General features: G+C 48.6%; 4 protein-coding genes across 4 annotated transcripts; 2 read left to right on the top strand and 2 right to left on the bottom strand.

Annotated features, from left to right (window-relative positions):
- Positions 1 to 528: 528 nt before the first annotated feature.
- F5B22DRAFT_646557 (profilin) lies at positions 529 to 1,383 on the bottom strand (the record flags this gene model as incomplete). Its single annotated transcript, XM_047978745.1, has 5 exons — positions 529 to 663; positions 779 to 943; positions 1,079 to 1,163; positions 1,240 to 1,255; positions 1,371 to 1,383. 5 exons carry the CDS (start codon positions 1,381 to 1,383, stop codon positions 529 to 531), a joined length of 414 nt encoding a protein of 137 aa, XP_047830924.1.
- Positions 1,384 to 4,426: 3,043 nt separating this feature from the next.
- F5B22DRAFT_181784 (uncharacterized protein) lies at positions 4,427 to 6,869 on the top strand. The gene is made up of 2 exons (XM_047969419.1): positions 4,427 to 5,703; positions 5,751 to 6,869. The coding sequence occupies exons 1-2, from the start codon at positions 4,564 to 4,566 to the stop codon at positions 6,732 to 6,734; spliced, it is 2,124 nt and encodes a 707-aa protein (XP_047830923.1). The 5' UTR covers positions 4,427 to 4,563; the 3' UTR covers positions 6,735 to 6,869.
- An 863-nt stretch (positions 6,870 to 7,732) lies between these two features.
- F5B22DRAFT_606617 (putative snare protein) lies at positions 7,733 to 9,367 on the bottom strand. The gene is made up of 5 exons (XM_047974937.1): positions 9,116 to 9,367; positions 8,946 to 9,028; positions 8,780 to 8,862; positions 8,323 to 8,691; positions 7,733 to 8,211 (listed from the first exon to the last, which is right to left on the bottom strand). Exons 1-5 carry the CDS (start codon positions 9,134 to 9,136, stop codon positions 8,171 to 8,173), a joined length of 597 nt encoding a protein of 198 aa, XP_047830922.1. The 5' UTR covers positions 9,137 to 9,367; the 3' UTR covers positions 7,733 to 8,170.
- Positions 9,368 to 9,667: 300 nt separating this feature from the next.
- F5B22DRAFT_606613 (Sec63 Brl domain-containing protein) lies at positions 9,668 to 16,486 on the top strand. Its single transcript, XM_047974936.1, has 2 exons — positions 9,668 to 15,873; positions 16,036 to 16,486. The coding sequence occupies exon 1, from the start codon at positions 9,879 to 9,881 to the stop codon at positions 15,777 to 15,779; it is 5,901 nt and encodes a 1,966-aa protein (XP_047830921.1). The 5' UTR covers positions 9,668 to 9,878; the 3' UTR covers positions 15,780 to 15,873; positions 16,036 to 16,486.
- Positions 16,487 to 17,119: the final 633 nt, after the last annotated feature.

Genomic DNA, 17,119 nt, shown 5'->3' with positions numbered 1-17,119 from the left:
TTGCCACTAATAAGACGTAGTGTATAGAAGGCAGGGCACGATGACGTGGAGCTGGGACAACGGAATATACCCATGGCAGGCAGGGAAACAAGTAAGGGATGGGACTTTGTTGTTTCTGTTTCATGGAAGAAGAAAAAAAGAAGGGGGGAGGGCCCTCCTGTTTATTTGCCTATGCAGAATTCCAGCGCGGATCCAGAGGGGGTGGGTGTATATATGGTTTTTTTTTTTTTTTAGAGAGAACCTGGTTTCAAAGAAGCAAACTTCGAGGATGGATCACTTCATCACTGCGTCACACACACACACACACACACATACGCAGACACACAGAAACAGAAAGAAGCTTCTTGTATCAAAGATCCCAACAACCATTCTGTCCCGAGAGAGAAAAAAAATCTTGTCCCGTTAATAGCATGCGTCCTGCCCTACGTGGCCTTTGTGCCACCAACGGGGGTATCGTCGACCCATACGCTCTTTCTTCCTTCCCTGCCCAGGGGGGGCTTTCCCTCTAGCGCTCACGCTCCCCGTCTTTTAGTATCCGGCCTTGATCAAGTAATCGGCGAGGGCCTCTGTGGTTGAGCTCGCGTTTCCAGCAACTTGCGTCTCGCTGTGGTGGGCGATTATGAAGGCCGCCTTCGTCGCGGTGATGCAGATTCCTGCTCGGCCCTATAAAGCGAGTTTCGTAAAAGTCAGATCAGCGAAAACAAAAAGCGACTATTTCTATATTCTGTAATTCGGGGATTGAAATAGTTCAGAAAAGGGGGGTGAGGGGTTCACGGACTTGTCGGGCGTAGATGGATCGACCGTCAACTCGGGCTACGACGTAGCGTTCGCTTCCTACGTGGATACCCTCCGCCTGGGCCTTTTCGACGGGCCCTTGGTCGCCCTTCTCGTTGGCCGAGGCCGCTAGGATCTTGACGATGTTCTGGAGCTCAGCGGAGTTGGGCTGTTGAGTTGTGTTACATGTTGGTTAGCCCTTGTTTGTTCAAAGCGATTTGGGGAGGCAATTTCCAGGGCCAAGAGTCGGTGGGCATTTTCTTTCCAACGCTATCATTCAATAGCGAAAGTCATGAGAGCGTACCTGGAATCCGGACGAGGCCGCCCAGATGCTGTCACCTGCGGCGCTGACGATGGCGGCCTTGTCGATGTGACCGCTGCCGACAAGGCTGTTCTCTCTCGATTAGTCTACGATTCCTGTGGCGAGGCGGTCGTTTACATGGGCGCCATTGATCAGATTCGTACCTGGAGTCGATGTATTCTGTAGGCGTGTTAGGCGTGTTCCAAGAAATTAGTAGTTTGAGTCAACCCCTCCAGAAGAGCTTAATAAGGGCGGGGTTTCTCGGTGTAAGGGGGACTGGGGGGAGAGCTCCTACGTTGCCAAGACATGGTTCTGGTTGTGATATAGGATTTGTGAGCAGGTGATGGAGGACTGCTGCAAAGGTAAAGCACGGGATAGGAGTGATTGAGAAGGAATTTCGACTGGTATCTAGAGGTGGGAAGGTCGGTAGGTAGGTTAGTAGGTACGAGTTGGGCGGAGGTTTGCTGATGGTGTCAGTGGAGGTTTATACAAAGGGGGGGCATTTTAATGCTGCTAAGGTAGGCGATGAGGGGCTATTTTCGGGGTGGGCAAAGTGCCTGAAGTGGGCAGTGGGCATTGCAGCACAGTAGCCTGGAAGTAGGGTAGGCTCAGTAATGAATGGCCTAGCAGCAGCAACGCAAATGGCCAACTTAGGTAGACAATGACATTTTCTTGGTCAACCCCGCAACGCCGAACAAAAAAATACACGTGTAAAAAAATAGTATATCTATCATCTCCGAATCAATAGGTATACACCGTCTCTCACTCCGATCGTTGCCCGTAGATTCAGTCTCCTGCTGCTGGTTGAGCTATCATACCAATACCTACCTGTCTACCTACTGTAGGCGACGTCAAGTGGATATCCATTTAGATGGCAAGTGTGAAGAAGCCTAGATATATCGTTACACTTGTCAAATCTTCTATGTTTAGATTCGACAAACTCCCTACTATGTATACCTAGGTAGTGCTCCTACCAAGATTAAACCTCTTCTCAGTATTAACACTCTACTAGCCTAGGTTAGGTACGGTAGTTATAGCATTGATTCTAAGTATACTTGAGCTCCTCGATTGCATGGAGAGTCCACAGATACCATGTAAGCATTTATAAACACTAAGTTAAGTGCATACCTAACCTTTAATTGCATCGGTATATACCTATTGTTAGCCTCTTGACAGCCTTCGGGAGATGTTCTATTATTCAAGAAAGTGAATGAATACCCAATGGCAGTGGATCTTCAGCTAGTGCAGATGGGCCAAGCAGCGATGCTATGTCATACATATACCGTGTAGACAGCTGCTAGCGGAAGATGGGAGACTTCGCGTTCGGGTAGGTAGATCCATCAAGATATACTGCATACTACCGGTATGTAGACTAGATACTCTCCGCAATACGTATATCTGACATACTGTACAGATGCTGAGGTTTCATGTACCCCGATCCTCCCGTCGATCACGCTCGAGGGCAATATGTACCTAAAGACGAACATAAATATAGAAAATTTAATTTGCGCTGAGTTACGATCCCCTTTCAACTTCCATCAAATTTGTTGGCAAAGCCGGTGAAAGTCTTCTCCGGAAGACATTCATGGGGGGTGTTAGTAATGGCGGAGATGATTTACCGTAGAGCCAAGACTTCGACGAACTGTTTTCATAGGCTTTTTCTAACACGTGCAAAAGCAAACTAGGTGATCAAGAGTTCCCGTGCTCATTACATCTAGATATCGTGAAGACCAACGATGCAATACAACGGTCAGCAGCCCCAAGAGATAGACTACAAGATTAAACCAATGATTTAACCGTTCGAATCGACAGAGATCCGAGTCGGATCGCCTCAGCATCTCTCCCGACGCCGCACATCAACGCCCCCTGGTTACGAGACGAACTACAAGACACGACGATCAAAGGTGTGGCGGCTGACATGATGATATTTTCTTAAACTACGTATGTGTGTGCCTGAAGCCTATATTTACGAGTATAATTCAGTTACGGGCTGTTGAAAGTGCCTCTCAACCTACGAAGTACAACTGAGCCCGGTACACTCTGTAAAGAGTCGATGGTTACTATATGTACTTACCTAGGTAAGTATGTAAACAACAAACGGAGCGGGTCGGGGCGGAGAATGCGGAAGCCAGAAGTCAGTTTAATGTGTCCCGCCGTTATCCCATTCGAGTAACTCTACCCCTAGAGGTAGTTAGTTTCATTGGTGAATTCTCCAGTTCGGCACTTCTGAAACCTGATCAGATCCAAACTTGGCCAAAAAGGGACCCTGAAACCCTCGGCATCCCTTGCAACTCTCTCGTTCTCAGCACCATTCGTTATAAGAGTCTGACCATTGCTTAGGACCAACCCCGGACAATGGTGTATAATCTCCAGATGTCACCAGTCAATCGCACTAATCTGCCCGGGGCTGAGGGTTATTTTGATTAAAGTCCCACTGCAGACATCAGCTATCGACCGACCGGAGATGGAGAGGGCTTGATGCAAGCGCCGTTTTGTTTTCCAGAAGGAACCCGACAGGATAGGTCCCTTTTCCTCGTAATCAGTCATCGAAAGGAAACGGCCATAAGTAAACACATGAGCAAACGAACCAACGATTGTGTAAGTTCTTCAGAGATTCCACAAGCCATCGCAGGGAAGTAAGTAGGTAGGCTTTACATGGCCTCAACAATGGAGGGTTAAGAGCCAGAGCGGACGTTGCCGGGTGACACCAATGAAACGACCTTCACTGTTTCTGGAAGCCTTTTGCAGCTTGCTCCCATTGAGCCTGTTCGGGTTGTGGATCCTCAGTTCATGCAGTTGCAGTATACTTGCTGCTCTTAAGGGAGGCTGTCGAGACTACCGGCGTCGTCAAATGCACGCAACCGCTGCCCAGTGCCCATTGCGCCCATATGTCCTGTAAAATCCCCCCTCAACACGAGCGTAGTAGGCAGATCCACGATTCCCGACACTCCTTGTGAGCCAACCAATACGAAGATGCTAAGCTAGTGCGTTGATTAGACGCTGGGCAGGTGTGCCTGCCGACGGAACATGGACATGGAACAAGGGGTCGCCTTGCTCCTCAGCACAACATACGTTACGTTGCGGACTATCCTTGCTGGCCGTTTGGTGATCCTCTTTTTTACGCCGCCTATTAATCTCAAACAGCTGGCTCCACGCACATTTCACGCAAGACGTCCTGGTCAGCCTGAGCAAAGTAGCGGGCGAGTTGTCCATCTGAACTCTGGGTGCGGGTAGTCATCCTATGTACCTACCGGAGTACGCAAGGGAGAACAAGTCAAATGAATATAACCATTACCGTCCCTCACAAGGCAGAAGGTTAAAGCCAAGCCGCTTGCCTTTGAGTTCTCGATGTTATCTCCAACTCTGCTGACCGCTCGTGAAAAACTGACCTTTACACCACCGTTGTCTCACCATTCAACCCATTCTCGTAACCCCCAAGAATCAGTGCAGTCCTAGCAAGAGTTCCAAGGCAAGGCTAACAGCGGAGGATGCACAAATTGGTTAGTCGCTCCCGGTCCCTCATGGAGGGCAAGGGGGGACGTCGACATGCAGGTACGAAAGCACCAGTAGCATTGGCCCCAGACGAACCCCTTCATGGTGGGCCAGAGAGTGTATCAAACACGACCCTACACGTACCACTTTATAACTACTATGCAACTCCCGTCGACAGTTTGAATGAAGTAGACCAGTATGCCCGTCGTCCTCTTCCCGCCACACCGCCATCGATAGCTAAGATGGCGGATCGGCCAAGCACGTCTGGTGGTTCAGCTTCGAGGAAGTCGGTCAAAATTGACTTCAAGTTTGACAAGAGAGTGTCAAGGGATGACTTTTATCTTGGCTCGAGAGTCTACAGAGAATCACGCGCCGAGCCTGTCCCTCGCCCTTGGGATGAGCTGCTCACCCCAGATGCGAGTCCCAAGACCAAATTTGTACCGAAATTCGCCCCGAGAACGAATCTGACAGTTAATGCATCAGTGGAAGTGCTCAATGGCGGCATTGGCATGGCCTTAGGAAGTCCTTCACATACACGGAATTTTTCAGATCCGTGGAATACACCTAACTCCGCACGACCTAGGCAAGACTCACATCCAATTGCGACACCTCCAGAATCTCGGAGTAGTAGTGTGGACACTTTCGATATGCCGGTGTTGAGGAAGCCATCGTCAAAATGGAAGCTGTTTGGCATATTCTCTCGGAAGCCACCCGACCAGCCTGTCCCAGCTATATCTATTTCGGATCCGAATGGTTTATACGGCACAAATAGACCAGAAGAGGCCGTAGCGGCTAGACAAGCACCGCTGCCGGAATCGAATAATCCAACAAGGAGCAACACGACTACTTCACGCAAAGGGTTCAAGCATAAGCCTATTCTTATTAGGTCACAAACGTTACCATCGGATGCCCAGGTGGATAGTTATGATCAAAGGCCGAGGGCAGGCGAGAAACAAAGCCGTGGACCTAGTCCTGCACCCCTACCACTATTGAACGTTGAAATTCCGGATGTACGTCTCGAGAGATACAGCGTCATGTTTGATGGTGTATTAAAGTCCAACCCGTCATTATTATCAAGGCGTCAAGCAACTGTGCCAAAACTCAAAAGTATCAAAGATGTAGTGGAGCGAGAAGAGGTAAGTTATTATCATGCCCAAAACCGAGTGCATCTAACACGGAATAGGAAGAGAAACCATACGGGGTAGCTCGAAGAGCAACATCACCCCAACCAGCTACGAAGCCTTCGGGATTTCTCTTGTTTCCAACGAATAGGGAAAACCAGGTTTATATGCCGCAGAAAATATCGCCGCGACATAGATCAAATACTTCGCTGGCATTACTTCCATCCCCTGCTAGAGCCACATTCAACCACAACAAGGCACCAGACTATCGACGCCCATCAGTAGAACACCCAACTAGCTTGAGGCCACCGCCGCAAACCTTCCATTATGATATTGAGAGCCCCGGTATGGCCGTAACAACAGACGTTGGAATCATAAAGCAGGAAATAAGCCCATCGTCGCCTCCACGGTTCAGAAACGGCCAATCTAATCTCATCCTCGACTCGCCAAGTGAGATAGATTCAGAAGACGACGAAGAAACAGTCGCGAGGGAAGCGTGGAAGCCAGCCTCCCATCATGTTCCCCCCGAACCCAAATGGCAAATGATGGTGCCTTCACAGAAGACACCGTCGACGGCGTCCTCCAACACCAGCAGCGACCGCAAGCGCTCACCATCTCTCGCATCATCCTCCTACACGCATATCACACGCGTATCAGAGGATTCTGACGACGCATCCCCCGCATTTTTCAAGAACAGCGCCAACAATATCGCTATCACGGCAAAAATGACGCCCGTGGAAATCTCCATCGCCCGCCAGATCACCGTGTCCCGGCAGCAGCGCAAGCTCCTCCAACCCCTGCGTACGGTAATACCTCCTGCGCCCGCGCAGCCCTCGTCGTCGTCATCGTCAGGTAGACGGCCGTCGCACCCGAGCCCGGCGCGCACGAGCCCCATGGCGGGCGTGCCGAGGGGCGAACCGGGACGGATCGCCGAGACGAAGACATCTACGCCGACGCTGGTGTCACCGGACTCGCTGGATCCGAACCAGTCCGCCGCGCGCGCGCAGCTTCGGCGGAGCGAGCGGATCGTGCTCGAGGATGCGTGACGTCGTCTTATCAAGCCCCTGACTGCTCTCACTTATCTTTCTATTTATCACTTAGAGTTCGCATTCATCCGTCTCTTGGTCCTGTCTATCAACAGCTCCAGACAGAAGTCCTACGTTATATCCGAGCCCTCATATATCTTCTTATCTATCTATCTATCCATCTAAAGTGTACATAACACATATTCCTCAATATCCGGTTGCTTGGTGTTGGCGTGGTTAAAAGAGAGGGGAACCGGCGGATACGAAGGGTGGTACCCAGGTTTAATGTGTCAATGGGATTCAATAATGTTAGCGCGGAGTTTAGCTGCTTTCTTCCTCCCTTTTCTCTCTATGCCTTGGAGAAGGGGAAAGGGAAAGGAAAGGAAGGGGAAAACAAAGGGCATGACGATTCGAGTCCGGAACTCGCAAATGGCTGTCCCAATATCTAAGTAGATAATGCATATTCTATCCATCAGTTTTATTCCCTTTCTCTTCTTTTCTTTACGCTTGGTTTATTCTTACCTATGAGAAAAATCAGGAATGGACTGACTGCATATCATACTAGAGACAAGGAGGCACATGTAATACATATAGTGTATCAATAGCGCTCGATGACGAATAAATATTACATCAACTACAACCGCCTACCCTACAGCAGGCGGTGAACCACAGAGTAGGTAGCTTGACTAGTAAGGTAAGGGGGTTCTTTGGTCATTTCAAGCAACACCTGGATCCAAACAATAAGTACTTACCATCTAAGATTACTTACCATCAAATATCAGGATGCACCACAATGCACGATACACTACCTACACAATACATAGAGAGGGATCTCCCATCCAATCCACGTTTGAAAGATTAGATGAAAACGAACCTGCCGTTCCATCGCTCTTCCTTATTACTGCAATTGCAAGAGGTAGGGATAAGAGCAGTTAGTATCAGCGTGCTACATGAAACGCGGACCGGGCCCCTGCTCTGACACTTGAAGTATGTCTTCACCCAAAAAGGCTTGGCAAAAATCCAATGCGATCGATTCCAAGTTCGTAGGTATGTAGATAACTAGATGGTTTACTTTGATTGTTTGAATTATATTATAGCTCGCCTGCTTGTTCTGTGAAAGAAGGCCAGCCTAGCTATCCCCGATGGTAATATTTCCAACCATTACGGTACAAAGTTGGAGAAAAACCCCCCTCTCTCTATTCATTAGTCCATGATCGGGCCGTGATCTCCCCCTCCCTCAGCGGACCGTAACGAACGAACGACATAATTCCTGTCCCCCTTTGAGGCTGAAGCCTTATTGGCTCGTGTGGGACGTGATGACTGGTATGTTGGGGCGAGAAAATCAGGCTGAGTACAGAAGCCAACCTCGTATATCCTCTAACCGCTATGCTGAAACCGTAATCAATCCTGACTGCAAAACAACGCCGAAACTTACGAGGCGCCGACATATATCGTATTTACATAACCAAGCAACACGAGTTTTGCTTCTTTGCTTGTTCTATTAGAAGTGGGACAGGTTAGCCTTTAACCGTCCACATTGCCCTAGTGAATTACACAGTGGATCTGGGTAGAGGTAGCTTGCTTAGAAGCAGTGAGATTTGTGACTTACGGTAGAACATCTTGCTCTGGTTGCTGAGGCCGTCGCTCTTGGCGACTAGGTCGTCGATCTTCTCACCACGCTGCAGCACACTTTCAATAGTCTTGTGCAGCACGATCTTGGTTTCGTCGAGTTCCTTCTGAATCTTCATAATGCTGTCGGCCTGGTGCGGGTCCTGGTATTTGGTAAGGTACTCCTTTAGCTCGGGCATGTTGACGCTGTTGGCGGAGGCTGAGATCCACGCGGACCGCGGGTTTGCCGCCAGAAATTCGTCCATGACTTTAGAAAGCAGCTGGTGCGCCACCAGCGCGGGGTACTCATGGTCTGAAATGATGATGCCGCAGACGCCCTCTGTCCGCCCGTAGGCGTGGAATGTGTAGTCTGTTGTCAAGTGCACGATCAGTATTTGCCCTGTAGTTTTGCTTGCTTTGTCCGGACGCAAGGGGTCGCCGCTCGAGTATAGTCGTACCTTGCTCTTCAACATCCTGTCTCTGCCCGGGCCTCGTTCGTTCGGCCACCGTCTTCGCGAACATTGTCATGAATTCGCCATAGCTGTGACACACCACTGGTCAGCCCCCTGCTACCAATTCCAGGCACCGACAAATGGTTCGGGTTTTTCGAGGGGTTGGTCGTACTTCTGACGGGTGAAGCGCGAGTATGCGCTCAGTTCTTTCTCAGCTACAATCTCGACACCGGGCTTGCTATCGTTTCGAATGATCTACGACAATGTAGACATGTGTGTCAGTTGCGCTCATCTTGAATACGGCCGAGGTCATGCTTGGCAAGGAGGGATGGTATTGCATACTCCGATGTAATGAAGCTTCATGGTGGGCAGTGGTACAAGAAGAGCGATTCGATTTTAGTGTGACCACAGTTTTGGCTGTGTAAATGGATAGAGCACGAGAAATGAGTCGTCACTGTTGTCGTCGTCGAGAGCAGTGGAGGTTTAGGAGGCGCAATGTGATAGCGAGGGGCCGAGGATCGATGATGGAGTTAAAGAGGGATACCTAAGCCCCCGAATTCACTTTGGTGGTTGAGGTTCCTTGCGAGGCAAGAGCTAGAGTACAAAGAAGTATATCGCGTGGATAATTGCTTGGAGGGGTACATGAGAGTACGTGTGGGCATGTGCATGTGAACAACCGTGAAGACAGCTTGAAGCGTGCCTAACTCAGACCGCCACATTCACTATCCGCTCCCTCCACAGCCGCTTGCTGAAGGGGGGCAACCAGTGACCCCAATTAGTGGGCTTACAGTGGGCTTACAGCGGGTTTTAGCGTGTGGTAGCGGCATTGGTGGACCCGTGACGTTCGAATCTCAGCCAGTCTGTCCCACTTATACAACACACAGTCATTTTCGCCGAAGAGTCATGATAAACCATCTCAGCTTACTACTTAGGTAGGTATCGAGGCACGGCTGACATAAAAAGTCGCGAGGTGTGCTCTGAGTAGACGAGATCTCAGAGCTACACAGATTCACCAAGCCAAGTTCTTGTGATATTTCTCGCATATAGAAATATTGAGATCACAGAGTCTTGCATCCCTTCATTTTCATATCGATATAGAACCATCATGTCTTCGATGAGTGACGCAGAAGCACAATGGCGTGCACAGTTTGCAGCCATGAAGTCAGCTTTAGCAAATCTAAATCTACCAGATCAACAACGAGACACCGAAGACTTGAATGATGAGGATTTCACATCCGGAAATAGCGGTGATGATGTTTGGGACTTCATATCAGATACTGAAGAAGACCTGTACAGCAGCGACTTTATCGACGAGGAGGAGGCCACGAACGGCATCTCTGGCAATGCAGATGGTGGCATATCCTGGTTTTCGAAACAATGTTCGGCCATTTCCCTAAAGAAAGGCGGACTGGCACCAGACGTACTTGAAGCACAGATTCTGGATATTATAAATTCCAGCAGATCCGATGGTGAGGTGCAGTCCCTCCTCACCGACCTTATTGGTTTCGACGACCTCGACTTTGTCATACAGGTGCTTTCCCAAAAACAGGAAATTATCTCAAGCTTCACCGATAGAGACGTACAAGGTCCGACCGGTCGACTTTTGACCAAAGCCGAAAGGAATGAGACTCTCCGGCGCCAAGATTATGAGCACAAGAATGCTGCATTAGCACCTAGTATGTATAAGGAGGAGAAATACCCACACGTCTACAAGAGACACGATGCTGGGAATACATTGAGCCATTCAGGAAAGAAGTATGGCCTTCCTGTTGGAAGCGAGAGAAAGCAGTTCGAAAAGTACGAGGAGTACTTCGTACCCGCTGGCAAACCTGGGACGCTTTGGCCTGGACATAAACTTGTCAAAATCAGTGACATGGATGGTCTATGCCGCGGAACATTCAAAGGTTATAAAACACTGAATCGCATGCAAAGCCTGGTATACCCGGTGGCTTATAAGAGCAGCGAGAATATGTTGATTTGTGCACCCACTGGTGCAGGTAAAACAGACGCCGCCATGCTAACTATTTTACATACTATTGGGCAGTATGTCACGCCAGATCCAATCGAGAACATGGAAACAACAGATTTTGCCGTCGATCTAGAAGACTTCAAGATTGTTTATGTTGCTCCCATGAAAGCACTCGCAGCTGAAGTTACAGAGAAATTGGGCAAACGTCTGGCATGGCTTGGTATACGATGCCGGGAATATACGGGCGATATGCACCTCACCAAATCTGAAATCGTTCAAACCCAAATTATTGTGACGACCCCGGAGAAGTGGGATGTCATCACACGGAAAGGCACAGGTGATACCGAACTAGTCCAGAAAGTGCGACTACTCATCATTGATGAAGTTCATATGCTTCATGATGAGCGAGGTGCCGTCCTGGAATCTCTAGTCGCACGCACAGAACGACAAGTCGAAAGCACGCAGTCATTGATTCGCATCGTGGGCTTGAGTGCTACGCTTCCAAACTATGTTGATGTTGCGGATTTCCTTAAAGTGAACAGACAGGCAGGATTGTTTTACTTTGACGGCTCCTTTCGCCCAGTTCCACTCGAGCAGCATTTCATTGGTGTCAAAGGGAAGGCTGGTTCGAAACAATCTCGAGAAAACCTCGACACTGTAGCCTTCGAGAAAGTCAAGGAAATGCTAGAGCAAGACCACCAAGTCATGGTCTTTGTTCATTCAAGAAGAGATACTCTTCTCACAGCCAAGATGCTTCACGAGAAGGCTGTTGACCAGATCTGTTTGGACTTATTTGATCCACAAGGACACCCTTACTATGACCAGGCTGTCAGAGATATGAAGCAATCAAAGGCTCGTGAACTCAGGGACCTTCTTCCTAAAGGCTTAGGAATTCACCATGCTGGTATGACTCGCTCTGACAGAAATCTCATGGAGCGGTTGTTCGCCGAAGGCGTCATCAAAGTCCTATGTTGTACTGCAACTCTTGCATGGGGTGTCAATTTACCGGCCGCTGCAGTTGTTATCAAAGGCACCCAAGTATATAGTGCACAAGACGGAAAGTTTGTGGACCTAGGAATCCTCGACGTGCTTCAGATTTTTGGGCGTGCTGGTCGTCCTCAATTCGAAGACGTTGGTATTGGTATGATTTGCACGACAGCGGACAAACTGCCTCATTACTTGTCAGCTGTGACGGAGCAACAGCCGATAGAATCGAAGTTCTCATCGAAACTTGTTGACAATCTGAATGCAGAGATTTCGCTAGGTACCGTCTCCTCGATACATGATGCCGTCCAGTGGATTGGATATTCGTATCTGTTCGTGCGAATGAGGAAGAGCCCGATGACATACGGCATTGAATGGGCTGAAAGTAGGGATGATCCTCAGCTCGTTCAAAGGAGAAGGCAGTTGGCTATACAAGCCGCTCGAACACTACAACAAAGCCAAATGATTATCTTCAATGAAGTTACTGAAGAGCTCAAAAGTAAGGACGTTGGACGAATTGCTAGTCAATACTATATCCAACAGTCGAGTATCGAGATATTCAACAAAATGATGAAACCACAAGCAACTGAGGCAGATGTGTTCCATATGATCAGTATGAGCGGAGAGTTTAACAATATCCAGTCCAGGGATAACGAGGCCAACGAGCTAACTAGGATGAAGAATGAGGTCGCCAGTTGCCAAGTTCCTGGTGGTATTGACACTCCACAGGCGAAAACCAATATTCTTCTACAATCTTACATCTCTAGAGCACAACCAGAGGACTTCGCCTTGTCCAATGATCTGAATTACGTCGCCCAGCAATCTGCCCGCATATGCCGTGCTCTCTTCATGATAGCACTCAATAGGCGTTGGGGTTATCAGTGTCTTGTCCTGCAGACTCTAGCCAAGTCTATTGAGAGACGTCTGTGGCCATTCCAGCACCCTCTGCATCAGTTCGATTTGACGAAGCCAGTTCTCAGCCAACTGGACGAGAAAGAACTCTCCATCGAGAGCCTCAGAGATATGGAACCCGCGGAAATTGGTGGTTTAGTAAATAACCAAAACGCTGGCAAAAAGATTGCAAGGTATATCGACAACTTTCCAACAGTATCTGTCGATGCTGAAATCGCACCGCTCAATCGTGATGTTCTACGAATCAAGCTCTACATTACTCCAGACTTCAGGTGGAATGACCAGTTGCACGGCACCTCGGAATCGTTCTACATCTGGGTTGAGAACTCGGAAACCTCTGAAATATATCATCATGAATTCTTCATTCTTAATAGGAGAAAGCTTTATGATGACCACGAGCTCAACTTTACGATACCCTTGTCTGACCCTCTCCCAGATCAGATTTATGTAAGGGCAGTGTCAGATAAATGGCTTGGGGCAGAGACTGTGACGCCTGTGTCTTTCCAGCATTTGATACGGCCAGATACGGAGAGTGTGTATACGGACCTACTGAATTTACAGCCACTGCCTATCAGTGCCCTCAACAATCCAGGACTGGAAGAGATCTACGCCCAGCGGTTCCAGTTCTTTAACCCTATGCAAACTCAAATATTCCATACGCTTTACCACACACCAGCGAATGTCCTACTTGGCTCTCCAACTGGTAGTGGAAAGACGGTCGCAGCAGAATTGGCGATGTGGTGGGCCTTCCGTGAGCGACCAGGCTCTAAAGTTGTCTATATAGCACCAATGAAAGCTTTGGTTCGCGAAAGAGTTAAGGATTGGGGTGCTAGGCTCTCAGGACCTCTTGGTCTTAAGCTAGTAGAGCTTACGGGTGATAATACGCCTGATACCAAAACCATAAAAGATGCAGACGTTATAATCACAACACCAGAGAAATGGGACGGTATTTCACGAAGCTGGCAAACCAGAGGATATGTTCGCCAAGTCGCCCTCGTCATCATAGATGAAATACATCTCCTCGCTGGAGATCGAGGTCCCATTCTAGAAATCATTGTTTCGCGTATGAATTATATCGCCGAATCAACGAAGAACTCGGTCCGACTCCTTGGCATGTCTACAGCATGTGCGAATGCGACTGATCTAGCCAACTGGCTCGGTGTTAAAGAGGGACTATTCAATTTCCGGCATTCAGTGCGTCCAGTGCCTCTTGAGCTGTATATCGATGGCTTCCCAGAGGTTAGAGGCTTCTGCCCTCTTATGCAGTCCATGAACCGGCCGACATTTTCGGCAATTAAGACGCATAGCCCTGAAAAGCCAGTCATTGTATTTGTGCCGTCTCGACGTCAGACTCGTCTGACTGCCAAAGATCTCATCAATTTCTGTGGCATGGAGGAGAACCCTAGGCGGTTTGTCCACATGTCAGAAGATGATCTTCAATTAAATCTTACAAGAGTCAAAGACGACGCATTGAAAGAGGCGATTAACTTTGGTATAGGACTGCACCATGCTGGCTTAGTCGAGTCAGACAGACAGCTAGCCGAAGAGTTGTTCCTGAACAACAAAATCCAAATACTAGTCGCGACTAGTACCCTTGCCTGGGGTGTCAACCTACCCGCTCATCTCGTAGTAGTGAAGGGCACTCAATTCTACGACGCCAAGATCGAGGGTTATAAAGATATGGATCTGACTGATGTTCTACAAATGCTTGGCCGCGCGGGGCGCCCACAGTTCGACAATTCAGGTGTTGCACGTATCTTCACTCAAGATGCGAAAAAAGACTTCTATAAGCACTTTCTACATACTGGGTTCCCGGTCGAATCTTCTCTCCATACCGTCTTAGACAACCATTTGTGTGCAGAGGTATCCGCCGAGACGATTATCACCAAACAGGATGCCCTTGATTACCTTACTTGGACATTCTTCTTTAGACGGCTACACAAAAACCCATCGTATTATGGGCTCGAGATCTCAGCTGAGGAACACAACACTATGGCTGCTCAACAGCTTGCTAATGACTTTATGATTGATATGGTCAACAAATCATTGGATGAGCTAGCAACCTCGAAGTGTGTCGAGATCTATCCAAACGGCGATGTCGACCCGACACCGCTGGGCAAAATCATGAGTTACTACTACTTATCTCACAAGACGATTCGGCACCTGGTGAAGCACGCCAAGCCTAAGGCAAGCTTCATGGATGTGCTCTCGTGGATGTCTCGAGCAACCGAATATGACGAACTCCCTGTCCGTCATAATGAGGATCTTATCAACGCTGAGTTGTCGAATAACCTACCTTTCTCAGGCAACACCTTCGGACTGCCAATGTGGGACCCCCATGTCAAAGCATTCCTTCTTCTGCAAGCTCACATGGCGCGTATCGAACTTCCTATCACTGATTACGTGGGTGATCAGACGAGCGTGTTAGATCAAGCGATTCGTATCATCCAGGCCTCCATTGACGTGCTAACCGAGCTCGGCTATCTATCGAGCTGCCTCGAGATGATAAAGTTGCTCCAATGCATCAAGTCAGCGCGGTGGCCAGAAGATTCGCCGTTGGCCATATTCCCTGGTATCCGTGGAGACTCGATCAAAGATACTACAGCGCTCCAGAAGCTAAGCACGCGTACCAAGTCGCAAATCGAGGAACTTTCAAAGAAGCTGAGTGTTCCGGCTTCTCAACAGAGTCGATTCAGTCGCGCCGTGTCTACGCTCCCTAACATCAATGTTGCCGCAGAGAATGTCACAGCCCTATCGCTCACAGTCAGCCTAAAGCGACTAAACGCCATTGTCGAGCGGGAAGGCCGCATCTACGCGCCAAAGTACCCCAAGCCACAGACGGAGGGTTGGTTCGTCATCGTCTGCGACAAGGCTAGAGATGAGATCATCGCGGTCAAGCGAGTGGGCTGGACCCAAGGGCCGAATCAATCTGTCAAGGTTGGGAGCAAGCCGACAGCGAAAACGGTCATCAAACTCCCCGAGCCAGATAAGGACGGCAATGCGAGAAAGGTCGATGTCCTTGTGCTGAGTGATGGGTACATTGGCATGCAGTATGAAGTACTCGGCGTCGAGATACCGGCGCTGCCAAAGGTGGATGATGATGTTGATAAGACCAAGAAGGCCCTTGCCGGTTCTGCTTAGTTATGGGATGTATGAAGTGATTAACGCTTGCATGGATACGAGGAGTGGTGTCTTGCGCCTTGTTGTGGAAGTTCTAGATTATGTCTGAGGATACCTAACCCACGTCAACTACTACGCACGCTCTGAATGAATATACATTCATAATCAAGATACCCAAAATGCAACCTTATGAAGGCACAACAGGGTTTTGTCTCCCAAAAGGCTTCTCAAAAAATATTTACTCGCCTATGTGATATATCCTGTGGCTTGATCTCACCGTGATCTATGTGTCATATGGCTCAGCTACCTTGGGAAAGGCAATATATTGCGAGGAATCGACATTTCAAAGGGGTGATATAATAGCTTCCAAACCTTGTTCTTCGAGTTAAACTCCCCGTGTATTCTACCGGAATTGAGGATAGGCACTACTGTAGTTACGAACTAGAGTAGCATTGAGCCAGGCAAGTATACTGAATACACGCACGACCTATATAGGTAGGTACCTAGGTAAGCTACACCGTAGCATCGTCGAGTTGGGTAGGGTTGCATGCAGCGTGGTCGTTTGCTTGCGCCTTGCTCACTATCAATCATCCCACTAACTACCTGGAATTATGTAGGTATGTGTCCTCGTATACAGGCAGCAGGCGGACAAGGCAATCTCGATAGTCGTCTTATTTCGTACCTGATATATATTTCCCCTTCGTCGAGACTGATTATTTAGAAGTAGGCTTTAAGGTTGATGTTAGGTATTTGTAATATGATGGATGGTATCATGAGGACGGACTTATATGTAGATCCTGCTTGACGACCGAAGGGCGCCATAGAAGATCTTTATTAGATATCTGGTTGAGATACCATAGGGCTATGCACGTGTGTGCTTTACCTCCCTATAGTACCTGTTGGTATGGTGCGATGACTTGGCCATGCGATACTACTACGGGATGGCTTGGACAGTTGGGTAGGGTAAGGGAGGGTGGTAGTGCGGCTGTCCTACCTACCTACCCCAATCTCACACCATAGCAGAGAAACTTTTGTTCACGGAGAAGGTGTATCATCATTTGATATATCGTCCAAGTTAACTACGTACTTACAGAGATCACGTCCGGTGCAGCTCTGTAAATCTTATGGTGGACATCGGCCCTTTCGCGGGGAGACGGCCCGCTTACTTAAGTGACTGCCGTTAGTCACTACCTACCTAACCAGTGTAAACCGCTTTACCTAGGTAACGCGTCCGATGTATTTCCTCGGCCGCGATGAAAAAAGGAGAAGGCAATGATGTAATGCATCATATCATGATAGTAGAACCAGCGTAATTGCGATGACTTCATTTTTTTCTCGGTGCTTGGAAAAGCTTCGTTTCT

Source organism: Xylaria bambusicola (assembly GCF_022495145.1).
Source record: "Xylaria bambusicola strain CBS 139988 unplaced genomic scaffold F5B22scaffold_20, whole genome shotgun sequence".
NCBI lineage: Eukaryota > Fungi > Ascomycota > Sordariomycetes > Xylariales > Xylariaceae > Xylaria > Xylaria bambusicola.
This window is presented reverse-complemented; position numbering and strand designations above follow the sequence as displayed.

Bases quoted from the DNA above. Each gene is read 5' to 3' on its own strand.
- F5B22DRAFT_606613 (XM_047974936.1), top strand. From the start codon at position 9,879: ATGTCTTCGATGAGTGACGCAGAAGCACAATGGCGTGCACAGTTTGCA.
- F5B22DRAFT_606617 (XM_047974937.1), bottom strand. From the start codon at position 9,136: ATGAAGCTTCATTACATCGGA. The intron at 8,692-8,779 runs GTACGACTATAC...ACTTGACAACAG, and splicing joins ACAGGATGTTGAAGAGCAAG to ACTACACATTCCACGCCTAC. The intron at 8,212-8,322 runs GTAAGTCACAAA...CACTTCTAATAG, and splicing joins CCAGAGCAAGATGTTCTACC to AACAAGCAAAGAAGCAAAAC.
- F5B22DRAFT_181784 (XM_047969419.1), top strand. From the start codon at position 4,564: ATGCACAAATTGGTTAGTCGCTCCCGGTCCCTCATGGAGGGCAAGGGG. The intron at 5,704-5,750 runs GTAAGTTATTAT...AACACGGAATAG, and splicing joins ATGTAGTGGAGCGAGAAGAG to GAAGAGAAACCATACGGGGT.